The 26,291-nt window shown below is 44.6% G+C and overlaps 2 protein-coding genes across 3 annotated transcripts; one reads left to right on the plus strand and one right to left on the minus strand.

Annotated features, from left to right (window-relative positions):
• Positions 1–4,590: 4,590 nt before the first annotated feature.
• Positions 4,591–22,278, plus strand: LOC119018119 (lysophosphatidic acid receptor 2-like). Of its 2 annotated transcripts, XM_037095543.1 has the most exons (5): positions 4,591–5,175; positions 12,522–13,016; positions 13,996–14,490; positions 16,869–17,128; positions 20,371–22,278. In XM_037095543.1, the coding sequence occupies exons 2-5, from the start codon at positions 12,761–12,763 to the stop codon at positions 20,461–20,463; spliced, it is 1,104 nt and encodes a 367-aa protein (XP_036951438.1). In that variant the 5' UTR covers positions 4,591–5,175; positions 12,522–12,760; the 3' UTR covers positions 20,464–22,278. The 2 variants fall into 2 exon arrangements, with proteins under 2 accessions (XP_036951438.1, XP_036951426.1); XM_037095531.1 differs by lacking the exon at positions 20,371–22,278 and having other exon boundaries at positions 4,592–5,175; positions 16,869–20,057.
• On the minus strand, positions 21,827–25,135 carry LOC119018124. The gene is made up of 2 exons (XM_037095556.1): positions 24,795–25,135; positions 21,827–22,862 (listed from the first exon to the last, which is right to left on the minus strand). Exons 1-2 carry the CDS (start codon positions 25,030–25,032, stop codon positions 22,465–22,467), a joined length of 636 nt encoding a protein of 211 aa, XP_036951451.1. The 5' UTR covers positions 25,033–25,135; the 3' UTR covers positions 21,827–22,464.
• Positions 25,136–26,291: the final 1,156 nt, after the last annotated feature.

A 26,291-nucleotide genomic window follows, 5' to 3' on the forward strand; every position in this document is an offset into this window, starting at 1 on the left:
GAGGTTGAGCAGATTGAATCTTTACATTTTCAGTTTTACTCGTGGCTGTTCCGGTGTTATGTGCTGCTGCAACACCTCACTGAGACAAACCTGTTGTATTGCGCTCTGTTGTGGTCACCGTGGTGACTTTTGCAGCCCTGTTATGAAGCAAATATGAAACAGACAATTCAAAAGAATACTGAGCGCATCTTGCAGAGCTCTGACATTTTTGTTGGGGTTTTTCGGTGTGAGAGTGAGAGCGCGCAGAGTTGAAGCGTGCAAACTCGACCTCCAGTCAGTTAGAAAAGCTGAAGAGGCCTCCTGTCCCGGGTGAGAGTCGAAACGTCCGCAGGAAACTGAAACAAGTCCAGTTTCTGATGATACAGCACTCAGAACTACCAACACCTGGATGACTGAGAACCTCCATCAGCGAGTGAGAGCAACACGTGTCATGTCGGGTGAAATTAGTTTCCGCCAGGTCTTCTTAACGCTGCCGGTCCAAAGCCATGAAGTTAACATCGATCCGAGGAAATCACCCAACATCCTGTCCTGTCGCTCTCCTCCGTCGGCTCCGAATGAGTCTTATTGATCAATATGGCGACGCAACTTTCCCGCGTAGCAGCTGTTTAATGTGCGCTCACACAAAACAAACCTGCCATAAAACACGACTCATGGTGCAATAAGAGCACATTTCAGACCTTATTATTAACATTACGTCTCTGTCCTGGCGGTAACCCCTGGCCTGCTGGGTATTAGCGCCCTGACACGCCACATTCGTTCAGTCGTGTTTCGATGACAAACAGGTGTGCGCGGCGTGGAGAGGGTGGGGGTGGGGATCAGCATCTTCATCACCATGGCGACGGCGTGAGCAGCATCCGGGGGCAGCTGTCAGTGACGCTGAGAGGAAATCAGGGAGCGGAGAGAGAGAGAGAGAGAGAGAGAGAGACGCCTCGATGCCACAACATGGAAACTATGAGCGCTGGAACACACTGTGGCCGAGCGCTCAGACACACGCCAGCCGCCCGGCGAGGACAGCAGAGTGTACATGTTGAACAAACACGGCTGTCACATCTCTCACACGCTGACCTCCACACGCCTGGACCTTTTTGTATAAACAGGAACTCCTTCCTCGCCCTGCGTCTTCACTCTCCCTCCATCTCTGTCCGTGCCGTGCCGTCGTCCTGTTATTTTCCTCCTTATCTTTATTCCCTCCCTTTCTCCGCTCGTTTTCATTATGGGACGGCGGTTTGAAGGGCTCCATAAACCTTACTGCGGCAATATGAAGCGCAAACACGCTCATCCTGAACTGCAGGTTCGAGCTGTGGAGGAAAAACAAAGATAAGCAGCTTCTTTCTGCTCCTGACGTGATGTACCGACAGCCTCTCTGGATTGTGCCCTGTCACCGGGGCGGTGAACTGGGTCGCCCCGCGGGCCCTCGTGCCCTCGCCTCCTGAATTAAACATGAGCCTGAGAGCCTATTGTTACTGGAGGAACGGTGGCGGTGTTGTTTCTGTGGCTCGCATTGTCATTATTGTGCTGTAATGAGAGGACGAGGTCAGGAGGCCGGATGAATCGGAGGTCAAGATTTTAGACCTTCAGGGTTTTGAACTTTTTGCCTTCGGTATCGAACATCGATTCTGGTACTGTGATAACACCAGGTTGTATGCAGAAGGATCTGAAGGATTAGATGTTACAACTTTATTAGTTAAAGCAACAAAATCTCTGCTATTTGGTTGTAACTCCTGACCCAGTGAGTGGGTCTGCTGATCCGGGGGTTGTCTGATCATCGGGGCCGGTAAAGAGCTTTTTCTGATTAACTGTATCTGTAATTTTTCTGCCAGGTTGCCGATAAAATACACTAATTTAAAAATATGCTACCTTCGATGCAGCATCTTCTCACACAGTGTCGCCCACAACAACATCTAATTCTCTTTTAATAGTTTATTAACACGGAATAATCTGAATCTGCAAAGGAACTAGTAACTGAAGTAGCAGCAGGAAGAGGCAGAAAATAGAAATTACTCAAGTAAAGTGGTTGTTTTCAGAGTTTTTACTGCTACAACTCAATATGTGCTCCAAATATCTAATGTCAGTCTTCTTGATTTCTAATAATTGGCGTCAGTATCGGCCCTGAAAGAAGACGTATCGGTCGACCTCTGAGATCCAAACGTACCATCGACAGCCACCTCGATTTCTGTTTCACCAGAAATGTGACAGTAAAACTAAAGATTCAGCTAAAACCCACAGAGGGAGAATATTTGCATGAGGACGATGTGCTGAATTGTGTTTCTTAATTAATTTATTCGATGCAGAGAACTGAAGGGACTGGAACCATGAAACGGATTAGTTCAGCTCTGTGACAAAAGGAAAGCAGACGACGCAGCTGCTCTGCGGACATTTATACAAAACCTGTAATGGACGGTGGTGGAAAAAAAAACCCACACAGCTTAATTATAATTCTGTGGTGTGGGTACTTTAAGTGGTTATTTTGGTGCTCTGAAGACTTCACTTACCCATCTCTGTTAGTTTATTTTAAGGCCGTTGCGTCACGTTAAAGTATTTGAGCTATTTCCCTTCATTCACAAGTGGACAATTAAAAAGGTGACAGGAAACAGAGGGGAGAGACAGAAACAATGTCCAGGTCAGACGCCTCAGACTGTTTCTCTACAGCCTTTTCTCTTTTTGTCATGTGTTTGTCTCTGGATTACAATTATTACAACTCCTGTACTTTACAGGACGTAATGAGCAATAATTAGACAGAGAGCCCAATTTCCATGTCAAAGAAAAGTCTCAGTTTGTCGTAAGTAAGGTAAAGTATCGTCTAGTTTTGTGTTAAAACCTCTCAGTGACCCACTCGCTCCACATACATCACCGACACCAACACGTCCGCCAGCAAACAAACGGGACCAGAAACAATGAAAATCCCATAAAATCTGCTGATACACAAGAGCAGCGCTGCAATATTTAAACAGCAGGTCTTATATTTCATTAGTATTTCGACACACTGAGACTTTCTCAAGCTGAAAAATCATCTTTTAAACTGTTGTAATTCGTGACACAAGCAATGTTGTTTGTCTCCAATCATGGTCATACAAATCTGTCCTGAAATAAGGCCCCAGTAGTGACTTCAGCTCTCTACAGCGCAAAATCATTAAAGGTTAAACTTAAAAATTAAGTTTGATTCGATGGAAGGAAGCGTCTCTGTAGCCGCTCTGTAACTCCAGGTTCAGTCGGGAGGAAAAGAGTCCTGAGAGCGTAACGAGCGATGTGGAAGTAAAACGTTTAATGAGGTGAGACGGGTACGAAGCAGGCAAACCTGTTCACAGATTTGCGTGTCATCAGCAGCATCTCAACGCTCTGATCTGATGTGAACAGGAAGCCGGTGAAGCGAGGCTCGGATCGGTGCAACCTGATCCAACCTTCCTGTTTGTGTCCAGACTCGAGCTGCAGCCTTCGAAATAAAACGTTGCAACGATTCGGTCTCAGGGTCTCTGCATCAGCTGCAGACTGACTGACCTCATATTATCTGTGTTGTGTTGGTGGTAAAACTGCGATCATCGTCATTTCTTGGTTGTGCTGATTGAAAGAGAGGGTAGAATCAAATGTAACGCAGAGATTCTTGACAAGAGCTGATCTGACATGAACAGGACGGCAAGAATCAGTGTAACGTAGACGGACTGATCGTCAGCATAGAGCCGTGTTTGTTGATCTGTTCTGCAGATTCGACATGTTTTGCATGCATGTCTGCCTGTCCTGGAGACCGATCCCTCCTCTGAGGCTCCTCCTCAGCTCTTCTTCCCCCTAATAAAGGACCTTATTTATAAGAAAAAGTAGATTTTTGAGTCTCAAAAATCCTGAACTCGTCAAATAACGACACTCACCGAAACCTGACGCTTCTGTACGACAGCCCTGCGGTGAATCCTGTCATCGTGAAGCTCGTACAGTTCAGCTCCTGTTGACACTGTGTCACAGTATATGGCAGTTTTATCTGAGGCTGTAAATCGTGGTGGCTTTGTGCAAATTTGCTCACAAGCGGGCAGAGAAACAATGAGCCGACTAATGATTATTGTTGGTTTGTAAAACAAGAAAAAAAAACAGCTCGCTGTGTCTTCAAATTGCTGAAATTTTAAAATATACAGAGATGAGAGGTGAATCATCATCAGGAGAATCTGAAACCAGCAGGTTTTTTTTGGCATTTGCGTTAAAAACTTAGTTAAATGGTTAATTAATTAGTAACGTTTGTAAGAAAAGTTGATTTTTGGGTCTCGTCAGAGCTCACAGGTGCATTCGTCAAAAACTGGGAGTGATAAATTGGGAGTAAGACTCAGAAACCCTTCTTCTTCTTCTTCTTCTTCTTCTCCTTCTTCTTCTTCTTCTTCTTCTTCTTCTTCTTTTTAAACCCATCAGACCCTTTTAAAGTTATTTTTCATGAAGCCATGTTCTTCCTCTCTTGGTTCGGAGGACAGCGGATGTTGTGCAGCCCGCTGTGGTTTTGGGCCACATTCATGAAACTGATTATCTGTGATTTGATCATTACAGATAACACGGTGACCTCCTGCTAACCTTGGCCATAAATCATTCACCTCACCGCCGCTGTCACGACCATATGAACCCGCCTGGAGAACGTCACAGCCGCTCTCTGATTGGCTGCTCGGCGCTCCTCGTCAGCCGGCAGGGGGCCGCTGTGGGCGGTGCGCGGCGGCTCAGGTTGGCGGCAGCGGCGGAGCAGAGAGCTCCAGGCCGCTCCTTTGTGACAGAGAGGCAGCACAGCAGCAGCAGCAGCAGCAGCAGGAGGAGGAGGACTGTTCCGTGCCGTGCCGCGCCGCGCCCTTTGTGCTCCTCCTGGGACTCACCCGCACGATCACTGCGCACAGGTAACAACCGGAAGAGACGGAAGAAGTCCCAAACACAGGTGACCGACACCGCACATCAAGTTTTTTATTCTGGGGAGGAGGAGGAGGAGGAGAAAGAAGCCGGAGTGGAAACACAGAGAAGACGATCAGTGCGCTGGAAATCTCGCAAGTCGCGCGTTTTTTTTGTTTGTTTTTTTTTTAGTGTTTGTTTGTTTGTTCCACTTTGTGCCAAGAACGTGGCGCAGGACGCGACCTCAGGTACGACGGCGCATTGTTCTCCACTCGGCGAGGACTCAGACCTGGATTTACCTGACAAACGAGTTCACAGATAGAAGAAGAAAAGGTGAGTCCAGTTTTATTATTCTGCTCTCCATGTGTGAGATTCCTCCGCTGTGAGTGTGTCCGTGCGTCTTTTTTTAGTTTTTTTTTTTTTTAGTTTTTTTGTTCGTGTGTTTTTTGCGGGAGTCCGGGCTTTTCCATCAGCGCGTGCTGAGGCATCTGAAGTGTGTGTGTGTGTGTGTGTGTGTGCGCGCGCGCGCGCGCGCTCGTGTGTGTGTGTGTGTGTGTGTCAGCCCTGAACATCTCCAGCACTGTCAGTCTGACCGTGCCCTGTTCTCAGAAGCGGTAACGCACCCAGGACACTCCTGTCCCGACTTCTGCGAACATTTCACACACATCCTGCCTTCTCCTGCTGGCGGGGTGTAACCACAGCACTCCATCCAAGGTGGCACACACACACACACACACACACACGCACGCACACACACACACACACACACACACACACACGTTATAAAGCTCTTATGTGTCCCAATACCAGGATAAGCTTTTATTCACCTGTACAGCCCCCCTGCAGTAAACCGTGTCCAGGTGAAGGTTGTACAGATCAGCTCCTGTTGACACTGTGTCACACACTCTTCACTCTATGGCAGTTTTTTCTTTTTTTCTTTTTTCTTTTTCTTTTCTGAGGCTGTAGATAGTGGTGGCTCTGTGCTGAACTACAGCAAATTCAAACCTTCCCCACTTTTATTTACACTCACAAAGTGGGCAGGGAAACAATGCGGCGACAACCGATCATCGTCCTTATTGACTGGTTTATAAAACAACTAAAAAGTAGCTCGTTATGCCTCCAAAACTGAGTTTTTTTTCTAGTCTAGAATCTAAAAATATACAGAAATGAATTGCGAATCCTCAGTAGGAGAACCTGAAACCGGCATTTTCCTTTGACATTCCTGCTAAAGATGTTAAATGGTTTAATAATTATCACTTTAGTTGATGATTTAATTATTTGACTCATGACTAATCGTTTGTTCCACTACCTGTTTCAGCTCCGCATCTCTTACATCTCTCCTGTGATGCAGTCTGATATAAGTACACACATTCTGTACTCAGGTAGAAGTACAGATATTTCACAGTCTTTACATACAAACTCTGAAATGTCCTCAAAGTCTAAAAGTAAAAGGACGTTTCTGTGCAAAGCAAACTGAACCCGAGTCTTCGTCACCTCAGCAGAGTCTCTCCCTCTCTGCCTGTTTCTGTCTTGTTGTGTCTTTAACGTCTGCTGTGCGTGAAATGAACCGACAGGGTGAACTTCAGTCCCGTGATGGTGGGAAAGTGGCGCGCAGTGACCGAACTGAAAGAAAAATAATCAATGATTCACCTCCAGGTGGATTCAAAGTAAAGATTGTTTCGGAAGCGTGTGAGGAGAAGAAAGTGGCGGCGTTTGTGTTTTTTAAAACGCAGGGAGGAAAAGTGAAAAGTTGTCAGAAAAATAGATCCTCAAGTAAAAGTAAAGTAAAAATACTTTGGTATCAGCCGAAGCACCTTTAGTGGGAAGCAGGTTCAGTTTCTTTTAAATCCTGGTTTCTTTTTCTTCAGTCGAAACTAAGTTCTGGTGTGTGGGCACAACAAACGCTGGCTTCTTTTGTCTGAAATGAAAGATGCAGAAGGACACCGACAAACTGAGTCCAAGCAGCCGAAAACTCAAAAGATGAATGTGTAAATCTTCACATTTGAGAAGCTGAAACTGGAAAATCATCTTTAAAGAAACTATCAGAGTTGTTGTTTGATATTTCCTGTTGATTTACTGGAATTACTTGATCCAGAGGCTGTAAAGTGAACAGATGAGTGATAGAAAGAGAAAGGAGAGATATTGTACGAAGTCATCTGATGAGGGAAACTCCTGACATTATAATATCTGTGAAACTCGCTGTAACCTGATGTCATGTTAATTACTTCAGGTAAACCGCCTGCAGTCAAAGTTTCCTTCTGACTAACAGGAACAAGGTACACAGAGCGTGTTGTCGTCAGATTCTCTCTCAGAACTCTTAACTACAGACAGCTGCTTCAGGATCAGATTTTAGGTCATTCATTTAAAATGCTCCTCTAATGAAGACCGATCAGATGAATAGCAGCCAAACAGACGTTGTTGTTGTTGTTGTTGTTGTTGTTGTTGTTTCGATGCTCCACGTTGCTTCCTGAAATAAAAACCCTCTCCAGTGGATCGACCACACTGATGTCCCTCGGAGAGGAAGTGTCTGTGCATCGCCTCCGTGTGATTAAACGGTAATCGCTGTGCGGACGACACCCGGTCAAGTCCCACCGGTCGCGTGTCCAGACTTCACAGCTGGACGGACGCGCTTTCAGGCGGAAGCGGTCGATTAAATCAAATGCACCCGGGGAAGAGTTCTCCCGCCGAGATGACCAGAATTTGTGTCTGTACCTGGAATCAGAGGTCACAAACAGCCGCTCGCACGCCACCACCTCCGCCGCTGCGTTGGTTTAAGTCCCAGCTGTGTGTGTGTGTGTGTGTGTGTGTGGGTGTAAATCTTTCCTGTTGCTGGCTGAAGCTGATGTGCTGAGGCTACTCCACTTTCAGAGAGGGGAAAGGAGGGAGAAGAAGAAGAAGAAGAAGAAGAAGAAGAAGAGGCTCGGGTGTGGCTGCTCTTGGTAATGACCGGTTTGCATTTCAAACCGGTGTTTACTGATTCAGCCCGGTCCATTCACACACAAACACAGAATCACGATGCATGAAAAACACACAGTCATGCAAACGCACAGTCGCTCGGAGCCACACAGAGTGAAACACCGCAGTGAACTGGGCGTCCAGAGTCGGTGGGGGGGGGGGGAAGCCGATACTCTGTCAGTCAGTCAGTTTCTTCTAGGCGGGACGCAGAGTGAGGTCAGAGTTAGTCGTGTGTCCAGCGTTATGAAATGTGCTGCGCTGGTAGACGCTCGAATTAGACGTTCGAGTACCATTTTTGGTTCCGCGGGTAAAACCTGACACAACATTGAGCGCATAAGTTTAAAGGTTTTTTTTTATTAAAAGTAATTAAACGTGACGACAAAATACAAATATGCCTGGCATGTAGCAGAGACCAACAGACAGACTGTAGTTGATGATGGATATCACACTTGAACTATTTCCTCTTCTTCTCTGGATGGAAACTTGATACCAACAAATATCAGTTCATCATGATTACTTTCACTACGTCACGCCGCCCCCGGGCTTTACGTGTTGAAGTCGTGAGTCTGATCAGGGATGTTGGCTCGGCGGTGCGTGAAGCTAAAAACACACCTGGATCGTCCTCATGTTGTGCGACTGAGCGGCTAACGTTCCGGTGTCGCTCCCCGTTAACTTGAATGACAGTGACACAATTTTAACAGCGCGGCTCTCCGAGACTTTTCAAACGTTATCGGATGAAACAGCTCAAACTTGGAGTCGTTTTGCAGGGGGTCATTTTGTCTCACGGCCAAACACAGTAACTTCTCCTCTGGTTTTCAGGCAACGGCTCGAAACCCGTTGTTCTTTTGTGCTGGTTATCAGCGGGAGGAGAGACGAGTCAGGTGGACGCTTCAACCAGGCTGTGAGAGCAGCTTCCTGTGGTTGGCCTTTTTAAAACATTCACACAACCTGCACTTGCACATACACATCACTGACCTTGAGAAAATGACAGTCTATGGTTTCTCGCCAAGATTGAGACAAGGGGCGGTTTGTAATGTGTGAAACAGGAAAACAACCTTAACGCTTTCAGAAATAACTCCTTACCCATATATGTCCATATAGGAACTTGTGCCGTGTGTCCCAGACAGTATTCAGTGTCTATAGGTGATGTAAAGAACGTCTCATGTGGAGTATTTTTCCCACCACAGCATCATTGAGATGAATTGGTAGTCATGTGTCTGGTAAGTGCATTATGACAGTGTGTTTATCTTCTTTGACAGTAGTCATTCATCCTGTAGCTCTGTTTCAGTCTCCACCAGCTCTTAAGGTAAATATCTGCTCAAAAGTTCAAATTTCTCGGCCATCTTGATTAACCGTCACGTAGTTTTTTCTGCTGTGGAGGTGGTGCGCGGATGGAAACAGATGTGACGACAGCAGGTTTCTGCCAGTTTGTTTCTGGTGGTTTTAACATCCTGTGACTGCAGCTGCAAGTGTACCGAACCTGCGGCTACGAATCCCCGAGTTGGGTTTCATTTACGATTTTATTAGTTGTGTACGTCCAGGTGAGCAGTGTGCGAGTTCTTCAGCCTGTTAAAGCTCTTCCTCGTTCTGAGCGGCGTCAAACTCTTCGCTCTCTATCTTTATACGTTCTTTATTGTGGCGGTTCAAAGTCTGTGGGTCTTGTGACCTTTGGCACAAAAGTTGCACAGACTGGCGCTGACCCGACCGCTGTGCAGCTGCTTTAATTGTCTGTTTGCAAAGTGCGTTGAAACAGACGATCGCAGCTCGTGTTTGAGCCTCTTGGGGGGGGAACGCTGAAATGCAACTACTGCAAAGTTGGCACCTGTTTTTTTTATTTTTTGTGACTGATGATGAGCTAACAAACTCCGATTTAGCAGCACGAGCCAACATTTAAAAACACACATGCTAAAAGATCAAAATCTGATTTGATTACATGCCTGTTTCTCACTTGTGATGCATGTATTACCCACAATGCACCTTGACTGCCAATACTTAAGTTAGACAATGTGTTATGCCCATAACAGCTAACGTCATCCAGTGATGCTATCATCATGCAGAAATGAGGAACCTTCTGCAGAGTGTTCAGTAGTTCTGCAGTGACACTGACTCCGACGACCTCGCTGGGCATCACACACCTCCCGTGTGTGACGGCTGCACGATATCGGGGGGGAAATAGAAGAACCGATGCTGCAATGTTTTAGTTTTCTCATCATACAGTCATACAACACGAAACATGCGGGAAATATTACCAGATAATGGCCGCTGATTTCTTGTGCACGGTGGTCATCACTAGCTGTGTTGTGGCCCAACAGGTATATGAGGAGTTTAACGTTAACAGTGAAAGTTTTCTTATTGATCAGATATGATGGTGTCAAATATTGATAGAAGGCAAAATATTTCAGTGGTATTATATATTAAAAGGGGGTGGAATAAAATAAGTTGATACTTTTTCCCACGCCTCCTTTTCAGATATGTAAACAGAATGTATATTTTTTAGTTTATGTTTACTTTGTTATACTTTATTTTCAATTTTTTTATTTTTACTTCTCTCTCTTTTTTCCCCTTATGACTGCCCAATAGGGTAAGATAATTTTGTTTTTGTTTTTTTTTTACATATTCGGAATAAACTATCTATCTATCTAACATGCAGTTTAGATGAATTAGTAAAACTCTGCTGTTGCATTTAAGACGGTTAAATTGAAGGCAAGCTAAAGTGTGATGCCTGGAAGTCGTTGAGAACAAACAAATGTTGTGTTTTGGCATCTCTGGAAAGAATGTATCGCTCTAGAAGATTTGAGGTTTGAGTTACCTTACTTGACATCGCACGCAGCTATTTGACTATGTGACTCCGACGCTGATGCTCACCTTCATTACATGCTGCAAACTTTAAAGTGGTGAGCAAACACAAGATAGTGACGTAACAGAGGCGCAAAGACGAGTGACGAGTGAAACTGAAGAGTTCACAGGTGTGTGTGTGTGTGTGTGTGTGTGTGTGTGTGTGTACGCGTCACGGTGCAGGTAGGAAATGGAGCGGCTCTGTGCACATGACTTTGCTCTGAGCGGTCAAAGATCAACTAGCGTTTGATGGATGGCTCACGTCTCTGACAGAAGCATGCGAGGGAAAACCTCCCAGCCCTGAGCGAGTCTCTCACTTCCTGTCTGCACACCACAGGGTTGAGAATGCCAGCCAGTCACACATTTGCCAGCGCAGACGCACCACAAACGCTTTATTATTAGTGCGAGGCGTTACTACTCTCCTACTCTGACGGTTTGTTCACGTTTTGATGTACAGTCTCCTGCTACATTTTTTTTTCCCCACCTCCCTGAAGTGTTCTGTGCTGTTTCCTTAATCGAACCCCTTTCTTGCGGATGTATCTCATCCGTCGTTTCATTCTGAAGCCTCTAAAGATCCCACTCCCTCCACATTTTTCTGTTTTGGATTTGGCGTCTCTCTCCACACACCCTTGGTAGGAGAGTGGGTCACTGAGGCTCCCTCCCTCTGCCTGTGTGTGTGCGTGTGTTGTGCATGTTTGGATTGAGATTGAGTTACATAGCTGGATTGTGTAATTGTGAGGTGTGTCTCTGCTGTAGGGAGCCACTCTGCTGTTTCCATTGTTGGTGAGAGTTGAACTTGGAGCCGGCGGTGCAGTGCGTGTTGTCGTCGTCGTGCTGCGCTGGCTCCTCGCAGGGAAAATGGAGAATGTGTGAGGGAGTGTTGTTGACTCAAAACGCACCATGAGGCTCGTACAAGTTTACCGTAAATAGAGGATTAAAGCACGTTGTTGTTGGCCACACCGTCTCAGAGCGGAGGCTGGGTTCTTCCCCGAGCCGTGGTTGGTTTTAATTACACTTCCACCACAGTTATAAAGCCTCGCTCGTTCCTGTCGTGGCTTGTCAGCCTGCGCAGGTCATTGGTCTTTGAGCTCAGGAGCAATATGACGGTGAGGATGACTGTTGCTGCTGCTGCTGCAGCTGTCGATGATCAAGTTTTTCTAGTTTCAGCTTTTCCTTTCTGTGTTAAAAAAACTTAAAACTTGTTTCTATATTAATCAAACAGAAACAAAAACCAGGAAAAGTCGTCTCTGTCACGCAATGTTTGCTCCGTTTGTGTGTTTAAGCTCAGTTTGTTTAACGATCATCCTCGTGTGTGCTCAGGGCCTTGAGACAGAATATTCTGTAGCAGGTTTATAACGTTGACACAGTTTAATCTGTTTGTTAAGCACCAACATTGTTGTAACTACACACAAATTGGGTCTCAGTGTTTTGCCCAAGGACACTTCAAAATTTAAAGTGCGGGAGGCCAGGAATTGGACCACCAACCGTCCACTAGTTATAGAAGTAGTTGGACTGCAGGAGATTGTTATTTACTTAGCTAGGGTGTTTTTGTCGCAGCAGGGAGCTCAGACTTTTATCTTTCACCTACTCAGGTTGAACATGTGTGATTACATCCTCAAATCACGTGACGCACGGTGGAAAAAAACGGGCGGTGCCGCCGTAGGATTGCCCCAAAATGGCTGCAGGAGGAAGCGTTGCTTACATCATCCTGTTGTTTTTACAGGATGCAGAGAGTTTGGTCCTCTGCCCAGTCGTGTTTTACGTGCGTGATGGTGTCATGTGGCGTATGTTGCAGAAAGATTACAAATGGAAGATTTGGAAGTTTTGTCAGGGATAATCACGACACTGTTATTTGTCATCATGAACTAATGTGTCATTTTTTTCCACAGATTGGAGACCAGTGGATCCACAGACCCAAATCTCCAGACGTCGAAGGCGTCCGACTCCAAACTGGATCCCTCCAGTCCTCACCTGTCCAGCTGATGGCATGCAGATCTCCAACCCACCTGAGAGGACGAGTCTGAATGGCGCCCTAGACCTCTGCCTCCCGTCTGAGACTCCGCTCTTCCCTCCGTCTTCCTCAACTCGCCACTGATCCCCACAAATCCGATCCGCCGGACATCTCAACATGGATACGGAGACCGAGGACACGGCGGGATGCTACTACAACCGCACAGTCAAGTTTTTCTACGAGCAGAGCGGCAAGAACATCAGCGACCACTGGCGCAGCCGCGACTATGTGATCGTCACTCTGGGCATGGGTGTGTGCTTCATCGTCATCTTCTCCAACCTTCTGGTCATAGGCGCCATTTTAAAGAACCGACGCTTTCACTTTCCCATCTACTACCTGCTGGGTAACCTGGCTCTGGCGGACCTCTTCTCAGGTACAAGTCTTTGACTTGCTCTCCTCTCAGCTGTACACCGTTTTCACATCTGTATAAGTCGATTTTATTGATGTTAAAGAGAAGTGTGTGAGTGTGTATGTTGGGGAAATGGCACAGCAGGGTATCTGGACGCATCTACTGTACACTGACTGAAGCTTTCCATGTGACTGAGGATGTTATGACTCACATTGTAGGCGCCTAAGAGGCCGGCATCTGCTTCTTGCATCTTTTCATCCTGAACGTTCCTGAACTTCAGGCTGGTTGGTGTGTGTATGTGTCATCATGGCACAGTGTGTTCACCTCACACCACACCTTTCTGTAGTGAGGATTACCACAGAGGCGGTGTTAAGTACTCTGCCGGGTGTTTGTGCGTCCGTTGGCAGATTTTGTCACATTAATAGCGACACAACCACACGAGCTGCGGTCACAAAAGCGCGTCGTTGGAATCAAAATGTAGCCCGACGTCGAAGCGGGGCGAAGTCTGGCGAGGCTGCTGAAAGTACCACATTTAGTTTAAGTTGTGGATCGCTTTAATCCCAGTTTCAGTCTTTCCCGTCCACTATAACGGCCGACACACACTGAAAGCGATAACTAATGCGCCTCACCTGAACTGGTCATCAGTGCGGGTGTCAGATTCAAAACACCAGCGCCACAAAATCAGCAGTATTTTGGGCAGAAGTTGCTTTTTATTTGTAGTACTCATATTCCTCTACACTGACCTCAGTTGTGCCTGAGGATCCCACAACACACACACACACACAGATACACACATGCAGTGTGTCAAACCATCACAAACATTTCTACTGAATCTGGGAGTTGAGCTTATCTCTACATCATCGTACTGCGTGCTCGGACATGGAGCAGAAACTGGAGAGTTTGTTCCTGTGTTGGTTAATAGGAAGAAAATCTGATCTGCTCCGCTGAAGACATCAGTGTGCAGAATGTTTCTGGTATTAACCCCTCGCTCTCCTCCTCCCAGGTGTCTCCTACCTCCACTTGATGTTTCATACGGGTCCCTGGACCATTAAGCTGTCTAAGTACCAGTGGTTTGTGCGGCAGGGGCTGATCGACACCAGCCTGACGGCGTCGGTCCTCAACCTGCTGGCGGTGGCCGTGGAGCGCCACCAAACCATCTTCAACATGCAGCTGCACAGCAAGATGAGCACGCGGCGTGTTTTCATCATCATGCTGTTCATCTGGGTGGTGGCCATCATCATGGGCCTGGTTCCCACCATGGGCTGGCACTGCCTGTGCGACCTGGAGAACTGCTCCACCATGGCGCCGATGTACAGCCGCAGCTACCTGGTGTTCTGGGCAGTTCTCAACCTGCTGACATTCACCATCATGTTGGCCGTCTACACCCGGATCTTCCTCTACGTGAAGCACAAGAGCAAGCAGATGTCGCAGCACACCACCCAGATGAGACACCGGGAGACGGTGTTCAACCTGATGAAGACCGTCTCCATGATCCTGGGTGAGGAACACGTCTGTAAACCGAAAACACACTGACACCTACTTTATTTCTAACCCTAACCCTGTAGTCTGCTGCAAGCACAAACAACTGAGCTCGTCCTTCAGCTATTTGAATTCATTAATAACAAAGGAAATCCAGTCAGAGTCGTCCGTCCTGCAGTATTAATCTCCGCCGTTAACAATGACTCAGATGTTGTCAGTTGCTCAGGGAAAAAAAATAAAAAATCCCTTTCGTGTGGGCAATGTCTGGCATCAGAAAACACGGAGCAAAACAGTCACAGCTGTGAGACAAAATGGAAGTAATGACAGAAGTGTTCACTCGTGATCTTTTAAAAAACAGTTGTTTGGCCCGAAGAAAGTAAGTTATTAAAGGCTCTTCTCACAGCCATCGTAAGCAGATGGTCTCTTATTTTGAAATTCCTGAAGAATGTGAAGCAGCTTACTTTCATTTAACGTAACACTGAACCTGTTAAAAAGGTTCTTGAGTTGTACCTTCTGGTTTTGTGTGGTAAAAGCTCCAGTATTGTCCTGTGAACACATCTGACTCGCGACACATTCTTTGAGACGAGCTTGTTTACTGTAGACCGGTTTGACCTGTCTTGGTCTTCTTCCAGCACGAAACGACAACATTTTGGTGTTTGGGGTCGTTAGATAGATGTGTTGTTTAGGATATTAAATTAATTTTAATTCAAATATTGGCGTTTAAATTGTCTGTATGTTAAAAATGATCAGCAGTGCAGTGCTGATGCAGGGTGATTGCTGGGAAGTTAGGTCATCCATGAAGTTTTGTTTATTATTTATATTAGAGTTTGAGAGACACTTACGTATATTAAGTATTTGTGATTATATAAGCAACAGTCAAACTTGAAGCCAGTAGAAGAAGACGTCTTGGTTTCCCGTCGTAGCGCTTAAAAACTCTCCTCATCTGCCTCGACTGTGCTGTGCAGCGGTGGTTTGATCAGATGTTATAGTACACCTCTGTCGACCTGAAGCCATCTTCATGCAGCCGAGCTCCGACTGCTTCAACCCCACTCGAGACCACAAACCACAGAAAATATCTGATTGAAAATTATTCAGCTCATTTTGCAGATTGTGCAACAGATCCGGGCGTTTTTTTTTTCTTTTCTTGGAAAAAGGCTCGACTGAATGAAAACCACAGAACGCAGACAGCCTCGTACGTACACAAGTGTGCACAAGCAAGCTGGCATGCAGGCTCGTGTCTTAGCTTGTCTGTACTTGTAAAAACAGACTTTACAGACTTTACTCCCCCCACACACACACACACACACACACACACACACACACACACACACACACACAGTCAGGTTCACTCCTTCTCCCACCGATTCCTCCTTGTTTTCTGCTGAACTGGCCGTGCTCCCTCGCTCCACTGCTCTCTTTCCCAGCCTCCCCTTCTTCCTGCTCGCTCCCGTTTTGAACTTTCAATTAAATTCCTTAAAGTTTTCAAAATGTTACTTGTCTCTCGGTCGCTCAGCAGCCGCGATTCAGCACCTCTGGCATGTGAGGAGGGTGAGGAGCGACCTGAGCATGCCCTGACAGGGAGCTGCATAGCTGAGTTACTGTGACAGAAAACAGCCTCTCTCTGCCCGTATGACACCACTCAGAGTGTGTGTGTGTGTGTGTGTGTGTGTGTGTGTGTGTGTGTGTGTGTGTGTGTGTGTAATCTTGTCCTTCCATGCATGTGAGGACTAACTTGTGTCTTTGACCCTGATTGTGTGGACATCTATGTGAAGTGGGGACATCTCTGCTGTTTCTCCTCGTCCTCTCGTTGCCACATTTTGAGGGTTCGGCTCTGGTTTTAGGGTTTTGAAGTTGACAGTTAAAGGTTACGGCTTAGGGGCTGAGGAATGCAATGCCCAGTGTGTATATGTGTGTGTGTGTGTGTTTTACCACATAGCTTTACACATTTCCGCCTGCAGCCTGTATGTGTGCATGTGTTGGCGCTGAGCGTGCCGCGAATGTGTGTGCATAATGAATTCCTGCGCTGCCTAATCGAGTATTATGATAATGAAATCTGATCATACAGACTAAACCCAGTCCACACGCTGACGTGTTGTGTGTGTGTGTGTGTGTGTGTGTGTGTGTGTGTGTGTGTGTGTGTGTGTGTGCGCGTGTGTGTGTGTGTGTGTGTGCGCTCGCATTGTCTACAGAGGAATTTACAGTACATGCCCTGTCTCCCTCAGCCACCCCCTACTTTTTCACATTCTTCACAACTCTGCCTGCTCATTTTCTTTCCTCTTCGTAACTCCTCTTTTATCTGAGACGTTTTAATGTTATCACAAGTCTTCTAATGACCTCACGTACCCTTGATCTCCCTCTCCCTCTCCTTGCTGCCCTCTCTATCCTCCCTTCCAACAGGTTTTTTTGTGATCTGCTGGACGCCCGGCCTGGTGGTTCTGCTGCTCGACGGCCTGGGCTGCGAAGAGTGCAAGGTGCTGCGCTACGAGAAGTACTGCCTGGTGCTGGCCGAGTGCAACTCCTTCGTCAACCCCATCATCTACTCCTTCAGGGACAACGACATGAGGAGGACCTTCAAGGAGATCCTGTGCTTCCTGTGCCGGCGGGGCCACAGCAAAACCAACAACTCCGGAGTTCACTTTAACACCCTGGAGCACGAGGTACTGTCCGAGAGCAACGGACCCGACTACAGCAATCACAAACAAAACAACCACTCTGCTCACAAAGGACTGTCAGAGATAAAACCCCTGAAAAACACACTGAGACATGCAGCGCGACCTTGACAGCCGCTACAGAAACAGCCTCACAGTTACGCACGGACAGACTTGTCCGAGTCGACAACAAGCGCAAAAGTAAAAACATCCATCTGCCAATCAGATTCAAAGAAAAAAAAACACCTCATCATAACACGTCTTTGTTTTCAACCTTAGTCGCTTCAAGCAGATGTAATTGATTTTTTTTATCATTTTTATTATCAGCGTATCACAGAAGTTGTGAAAAATAATTAGACATGTGAAAGCTGTCACTCATAGTGACAAGAGACGCAAACTTACCACCTAAATCTGCAGCTTCCCGTCAACTTTAAAGAGTTTTATAGTGAGTTTCAGCTCGATTTCCAGCATTGAATTGTTTTGATTCACTCTCACCATTCTCCTAGTGTCATTTTTTGGCGGCAACAGACAACCGTTGTCAGGGATAAAGCTCTGAACGGCCCCTATACATTCGCCAAACAGCAGACAGACGGAGTTAGCAAGTAGCTGCTGAACATGTGAATGAACAGCAGTCACTCCTATTGATCGTCTCCACCCCAGATCGACTCCGAACATGCTAATGCTCGTCAGTCTTTGGGTGCGATGCTATAACTCACGTTGACGTTAAGGCTGAACCTCCTCTGGATGTATTCTGTCGAGGACGGACGTGTCAGTATTTTTCTGTTGTTTCCACTAATCCCTGTGATTCTGCACCAAAACCAGAAAGGCAAACTCGTGCACCGGCTGGATTTACACCCGATTAAAGGAGACAGACGTTTCCCTCAGGAGGTGGTAGAGACCAAACACAGAGCCAAAACAGACTGAATGTTGGTTTTACATTTGAGAAATATGACTCCAAATGAGTGATAACGTGCGCGTTATAACTGCTGGATGTGTAAATAAGCAGCTGTGTGCTAAAAACTTCTATCATGTCAACTTAATGAGGATATGTCAGCGTGTGTCCCGCCCCCAAATGACCAAAACAGTCAATCATTGCTGTCTTGCAGCCCGTTTTCGTTTCTTTAGTTAGACTTGGAGTGTCTCATTTATTGTGAGGTGCAGTGATCAGTGCCAAATACCTTTCTTTTAAATATGTGCAGGGACATAAAATAGGTTTAAACACACTTTGTACACTTCTCACGTCACTACAGACTGAAAATTGTGAACCTGGTGATTGACTAACGAGAGCAGATCCACTGATGGCAGCCTGGACTAAAAACATCCACAATGATACATGAAAATGTGGTGATTTATTGTGTGAAAGCGACCGGTTTGTGCATTATAGACTGGTTTTTTTTTTGGGTTTTTTTTTGTACCCGGTCGCTGCTTCAACCAGATATCAACAAACACCTCCGCTTTTTAGGTGCTCTTTGTGTCTGTGTGTGCGTAGTAACACTGTTGGATATGAAACCTCCAACTATGATCTGTGCTGTGCTGCAGCGTCAGTGTGTGAACATGTAATGACTCATTCGTGCCGCATCGCTTCACGCTCATTGGACTGATGTGACATCAACACGTTGTTGTCGAGCTCTGTGCTGCCTGAAACACTGCATGTACTGTACATGAATTAGTGGAGAAACTAAAGCAGAGAACACAAAAACCTGCTGGTGGGGAAACGCACGCAACTCTGTGAACCTGCTCGAGAAAGTGCGCCGACACTGTGGCTGCAGATAACGGATTGCAGCCTGGTGCCGGTTGTCTGAGATTTATTATCTAACACTGTCACGACTGTCGAGCAGAGTTTATCATCATTGCTTCAGTTCCTGTCAAACACTTATGAACTCGATTAACCCGAGCTGGTAGATTTCAGATTGGATGGTTTTGTTCTCTAATCCTAATAACCTTCGTTTGCTTATAACGTCTCTTCAAAATACGGTTTGTGAGCGCAGATCAACTCAGGACGCGCTCGTAATGCGTCCCATCACACAGAATTATGACACACACGTGTACATTTGATCCGGCCGGAATGTCGAAATTTCCATGATGGAAAGCTTAAGCAAAAACATCCATCAAGCGACCTCAGTCGACCTCGTCTAATCGAGGACTTTAATGGCCAAACTGCTTGGAACTATAAACAGGTTTCTGTGCAGGAAATACCCCGCTGTCTTATGCAATCGTTACAGAGTTAACAGCGCTAACGTTTCTGTGTTCCCTGTGCTGTTTGCTAATGTGTGTGTGTGTGTGTGTGTGTGTTAGATTGCGTGCTCGTCTTGTACAGTCATAAACCGGGTCCAGATGTGTTCTTGTGGGTTGGACTGGGTCATGCTCCTCGCCACATTTCCTCTGACTTGTTACTCTGGCATGTGTGCATGTTGGAGATGTTGCACTGTGTCACTCTCCCTCTTACACACAGACACACACAGACACACACAGACACACACGTACCCTGTTATTGCTGCAAGCAGGAAGTGTGTGTGTGTGTGTGTGTGTGTGTGTGTGTGTGTGGTCTCGTGTGCACGCAGATCCGTCGCTTTACATATTTTTTTTGACGGTGACATTCAGATTAGAGAGGGAGGCAGCGTGCAGAGCGTTGGGGCACGTTTGCATCTCTCCATGTGTTCATAGTAAAATATGTAGCGAGTCACGCAAATTGAAAGCAATTTAGACTTTTTATGAATCATAACAAATCATTTACTGTAAGTACTCTTAAAGGGGGAATACTATTACCAGAAGCTATTAAAGGGACACAAGTATATTCAAACTATATTCTTCATCGTGAGGTTTCAGATGCGAGCTGTTTGTTTTGTTTTGACGGTTCAGGAACATTTTTTTCCACGTTATTTACAATCTATTTTTGTACGATTGTTACAACTCATATGAATAAAATGCATAAATCTGGCCCGCGTCTGTGATTTGTCTGGTCGTGTCTGTCTGCTCCGTCTGCCTCTCCGCATGATCGCTTCTCTGTGATAACCGGTGAAGCTGTCTCAAGGATAAACATGTTTTCCATATCTTTTCCTCTCTTTGTTGCTAGTTTGGACTCGACTGACACATTTTCTCTTCTTTTCCTTCTCACTTCCTTTCCCTTCTTTCTACACCTAATCCCCCATTCCTCCTCTTTATTCCCCCCCCCCACCTCCCTCTCCCGATTTCTTACCTCATCTCGACTCTTGCCTCATATTCTTATCTGTGTCTCCACCTCTTGTCTGTAGAATTATAAGTCTCGTACTGCTGAGCCGCTGGAGAGGAGCAACGGGAGGCCCCTCATCCATGAAAGCTCAGAAGAAGCGCCCGTCTCTTCTTAGAAGTGGAATTAACTCAAATAAACGCTCAACATACTCCAGACATGCAGACACAAACTTAAACGCTGGAATCTACCGATCTGCGTGCGCTCACATAAACAGTCCTGAAGACCTGTTTCTCCTCAGCCTGCAGGGGTCAAAAACTGTTTATTCTGTTTGAAAACTTGAGATTTTTTTTTTTCTTACCTCGACGGCTGTTCTGCAAGTATCTGAAGCTAAGCTAAAGAAGAGGAAGAAGTGAGCTGCCAACATGATGGTGGATGTATCTTCTAATAAACCAAGTGGCTCATTTGTGCTCCTGCAGCAGACACGCGGAGGCAAACCGTCCATAACTGGGACTTTTAAACAACATGGGGGAGAGATCACTTCCTGTTTGGACACACATGAACCTCCAGGTTTCTCTAAACAGATGGTGGAGGTGGAAGAAGAAGAAGCAGAACAACTACAGCAATGTCGACAGCGTGTGGAAGAGATGACTGAAGATGTCGCAACGCAGAAGTTTGTGCTCAGCTGAGGTCCACGAGGAAGAGTTTCTTAACCTCATGATGGGATTATTGTGTGTGTGTGAGTTTATGCGGGATGCTGATACTAACACAGCAGTCCTGCAATAAGTCATCCCTTCATGAGGGTCAAACTGCTGGATCTGATTCAGCTTTGTGGTTATTTTGAACGATCATATTACTGTTATTATTACGCCTCCTTTCATTTATAAAAATGGAACGGACAAACGCCTCAAAATCGAATACTGTCCCCCAAAAATGATCGCACACGTGGAATTAATGCATTTCTAAAGCAGTTTCAGCAAAAGCTGAACATTAAAACCCTCATGGAAGGAGGATTTACTGCAGGACGGTTGTATCAGGCTGTGTTAGCATTAGCATTAGCTTGGTGCACCCAATGATAAACTGGAAACGGCGTGTACATATACTGAGTCACTGGAGACGTGAAGTCACCAGGGTTCATTTTTAAGCATAGAGAGCTCAGTAGAGAGCTCGCGTGCTGTATTCTGTTAAACAGACCGGTGTGTGTGTTTGACCTTAATAGGTTGGACAAAATAATAGAAACACCTGTCCGTATGAAGCGGTGCGACCAGATAAAGTTTATCCTCCAACTTTGCCTTACAGTTGAATCAACCCGCCTCTGTCAATATTCACATACAACAGTTTAACCTCCACCTGCAGGACCGTTGACTTACACTGCAGTCGTAGCTCTCTAGCCGGGGTGTGTCTGATGAATTGTCAACTATGTGTACTTGTATTACTGGAAATATTCTCATGACTTATATAAATGAATGGATGAGCTCATGTCGGTGCCTTAACGCAGCGTCAGTCATGAGACTCTGCTGCAGTTTTCAAGCTCATAAACATTTTTCTGACAGACACTATAAGCTGTTCCTTTTTGTTTTTAATGTATATGTATAGTTTTCTGCATTGTATATTGTTGTTATGCTGGAGTGACATAATATTCATTTGTACATGTACTTTATTTATGATCACATTGTAATTGTAGATATAATGTACAGTACCTTGGGGGCAACTGAAAGACAGACAGAAAGAGAGAAAGAAAACACCACAAAGGGAAACAGACAGACTGAAATCATTCAGAACTGTTTAAAGGTAACAGCAGGACAAATCTGAGCTGAGTAATAACGAAGCTTTTCTGTTCAATATTGACTTAAACTGATATCAGGATGTGTCTCAGATCCGACCGTTGTGACTGTAGCGCTGTGTGTTTTAGTTTCCTGTGTCTCATTTTCAGCCATGATAATATCTGCCTTCAGTAACTGACTGTGACGTCATTAAAAACTTTGAAAACTTCCATCTCTCAGACTGTTTGCTTCGTTTGCTGGACATCTTTTTTTTCTTTTTGTCTTTCCTGCCTATTTCGAGGCTCTTTCTCTCTGACTTGTTTCGTTTTTTCTTCGGGTCTGTTTCTTCCAGACGAACGGAGGATCTGATGATCTCGTCCAGGCTCTGTTGTTTTCTCCCTTTGTGTCCTTCAGGCTCACAGAGGGAGAGACAACCTCTTTTTAAGTGCAGAGCTTGATAATTTCCTCTTCATCTGCTCTCCTGCTTTCTCCAGCCCTCCTCCGTCCTTCTCCTTCCTCCCTGGTGAGGCTGTCTGAGTCGAGCCCTTCCTCAGGTTACCGAGAGAGAGTCTCTTCAGCGATATCGTCTCTTTTTTGTCTGTCGGCAGTGAGAATCTCTTCTGGGAATGTTTCTCCCTCTTCAGGCTGTCCAGGTTCAGTTTATCCAGGATGTTCTTCTTCTTCTTCTTCTTGTGTTTCTTATTGGGTAGCGCCCCCTTCAGCTGACTCCAGGCCTTGTTTATAGGTGACTTCTTCTTCTTCTTCCTCCCAAAAAAGGATGTTTTGGAGGAGGAGCCACCCATCAGGAGGTCACCTGCAGGAGGAAGACACACCTGATCAACACGATGACACAGACTGTTGTGAAGGTCAGATTGTTTCTTACAACAAGCACAGAAGCACGGAAACGCCAGGAGAGAGTAAAATATATTAATTGGATTATTTATGTGGGTTGAACGGCATATTTTTCATTTGTAGTTGGTAATTTCAAATTTGCAAACATTTCTCAAGTTCAGATTTTGTGTCAAATTTAAAAATGAACCATATTCAAGATGTTTTAACTAGAATTATCATCCAGAAGTAATAAATATTGCTGATGGTCTCATTTTTTTCAGTATTAAATTGAAATTGAAGTTCCTTGTACTTTTAATATGTTCTGTAATTGTGGTTTTTGTTTGCTTCAAGATAAATGATAATTAAAATGAACCTGTTATAATTAAACAATCAGCAAATGAAGGACTTAACATACTCTGCTGCCAGCACAGGTGCACTTAAAGATAATTAATACAGTCTTATTAAAATGTTATACAGCAAAACTGCACAGCATCAGTGCAAACGCACCCAATGCAGTGTGTTAGACAAGAGGTTATTAAAAAGATAAAGGGACGCTGTCAACATTTTATTATAAGGGTACAAATGACTTACTGAAAAGAAAACTTCACCTTAAAATATAATTATGTCAGCATTGCATTATTCTCCTTAACAACCAAAGCAGGTGGGAACTTGTTAAGAATTAAAAATAAAAAGTATACAAGAAAAATGGCTCCATACAGTGTTGCTCAAGTCTCTACAGAAGCCCTGAGATCTAAAATTGATCTTAAAATACGACATTATTAACACGATTCTTTTCAAATCAGTTTGGGCTCTCTGGGCTTCCGTAGACCTGGATTATACCAAACAAGCTGTTTGGAGCCGTTTCATGTTTTGTTGTTTGTTTTCAGAATCAGAATTTCCTTTATTTGTCCTGCATCAGCAGCCAAAGGACAGGATATTGTAATAAACAATGATAATATTAAAAGCATAAACAATACAATAAAAAAGTAAGAAGCAAGAAATCCAAAATATAACTCTCATATACATTGTACATGAATAATGTTATAAATACTGTTTTACACTGTTAACAGTATAATTGTAGGACACGGATGTGTGAAATTGACCAGTTAGTCCTCGTCTACTTCAGGTGTTACTTCACCTGATTTCCATCAGCATCAGTCAGAGGAGATGAAATCATTTTTGGGTGAGCTGTTCCTTTAAGTAATGTTTAACTAATACATGATTCATGACGGATGTGTCACGTGTCATGAGTTGCTGTTGCTCACCATTAAAAAATGATCGAGTCACTTTGACTTTATGTGATGAATTCACACTTAATAGATCAGTTGAGGAACGTGAATTCAAACTTCTTACACTCGTCAATATGTGATTAAGTCTGCTGTGTTTCAGTTACAGTTAAAGTCAATATAGCTGCATTTAAAATGAATCTGACGGTCAGTTTAAATCTTTAAAAGCTTCACACAGGTTCTGTTCTGCTTTCAGAGCGACTGACAACATTTGGGTCTGAAATAAAGTTTAATTTGACTCAAATCCAACTAATTTGGTTGCATGTCAGTTCATGTATACAGTAACTGTGAATCAACATTCCTTTAATGATCATTTATCAAAGCCTGAATGAGTCGTATTAATGTTACAGTAACTTCAACAGGAATTCATAGTGAATCCTGCTACTTAGTGCATTAAATCACAGAGTCATTCATTATTTAAACGTCACTTAAGTTTATGATTCGTCCCCCTTAATGTTAAGTGTTGTCAGTAAACTTGACAAATCAGCTGACAGAAATAACACCGAGTAAAGAAAGAATCCAACATCAGGCCTCAGAGGATGTTAGTCTGACTTTAGCGGTTAAACACATCTGCTCTTGTTTACGCGTCACACACACACCTACACACACACAAAAATGTGCATACACACCAGATTTCTCCTCCGCTGACAGCCGGACAGAAGGTCTCGCTGTGCGTGGTCGTCCTCCGTCCTGAGCTGAAGCCCGAGTCTGAAGATAAGGAGCCTGTCTGCACCTTTTATCATGGTGTGAGATGTGCGGTACACCTACGTTCGCTCCGATGGAGAGATCAGCTGAAGGGACAGTACAACCTCGCTGACGTGAGTTTTGTTGGAGAGGCACGAAGAGAACAAACTGGTTCTGTGACATTCCCACGCTTCAGTTTCTGCTGACTAGGACAAACCCAAACTGTTTGGCTCTGCAGAGGTCAATGGACACATGCAGTGAATATCTGTCACTGAACACGGAGACTCCACGCGTTAAAAAGACGTTTTGTGTGTGTTTTAAACCTAATGGCCCCTTTTTTTTTTTTTTTTTTTTTAACCCCCACAGCAGAGAGAACCCAGAAACTGAAGCAGCTAAATGGTATTCAGCCAAACTTCAAGTTCATTATTTACACCTGTGATTTTCCTGCTGTGACATGAAAAAAAGGCACAAAGACGTTTCAGAGTTATTCTATTCACACCAGTGTTTGTACAATCCACCAGAGAAGGCAATGTTATAAGATAAACTAAATTTAAAGTGCTGATTACAGTCAAACTGTTGGTAACACTGGTTAGTCTACAGGACTATCATGGAGCTGACACACTCTCACATGATGATTCAACTTTTAAAGAAAGAAGAGCAGCACTTTCCTCTTTATTCTTCTGTGTTTTTGATTCTGTGTTACAACCATGTGAGAAGAGGAACGTGTCTGAATGAGGATGGACTTCATTGATCCTGAAGGGAACTCACTAACCCGCTCATTCATTCATTCATTCATTCATTCATTCATTCATTCATGGTAAGACTCTCCGCCCACTGCACTTCTTCTCTTCTTCATCCATTATTTATGAATACAAACAGTTTATTTCGACCCTGTATGACAAATTAAACAACCCAGTCAATTTTATTTCATTCGCTGCTCGCAGTGAAGTCTTTGCTCACAGGTTTCCTGATTCTGTGATGCCACGCAGCCTTGTTTTAGAGGGAAAAAAGGTCGAAATGTTTCTAGAAACTTACGTGTTGAGTTTGTTAACGTCTGTTCATTAAATCTAATTATTAGACAGAGATAAACGTCAAGAACCGAAGATGAAATGAAAGACGAAGAAGCTGCAAAAAATGTCAGAAAAACTTCTGCAACAGCCATTATTTTAGTGTTTAGTGTAAATATGACATCGAGTTTATTGTAACCATGATGTTGATTTTATGATCACGTGTTTATGTTTGTATGAATGTGGCAGCTGAAGGTCGAGGCTGCAGTTTTCTGTAGGTTGTTTAACAACCTGACTGAGGTTCAAACATGAAAACAGTCACATTTCTGACATTAATTTTCTTTTCAAACTATTTCATCTTTTATTTTAATAATTTCATATTAACACATGACTGTGAACACTGGAAGTTTTATTTTACTGCATAATTTATTTTAA

This window comes from Acanthopagrus latus, chromosome 1 (assembly GCF_904848185.1).
Source record: "Acanthopagrus latus isolate v.2019 chromosome 1, fAcaLat1.1, whole genome shotgun sequence".
Taxonomy (NCBI): Eukaryota; Metazoa; Chordata; class Actinopteri; order Spariformes; family Sparidae; genus Acanthopagrus; species Acanthopagrus latus.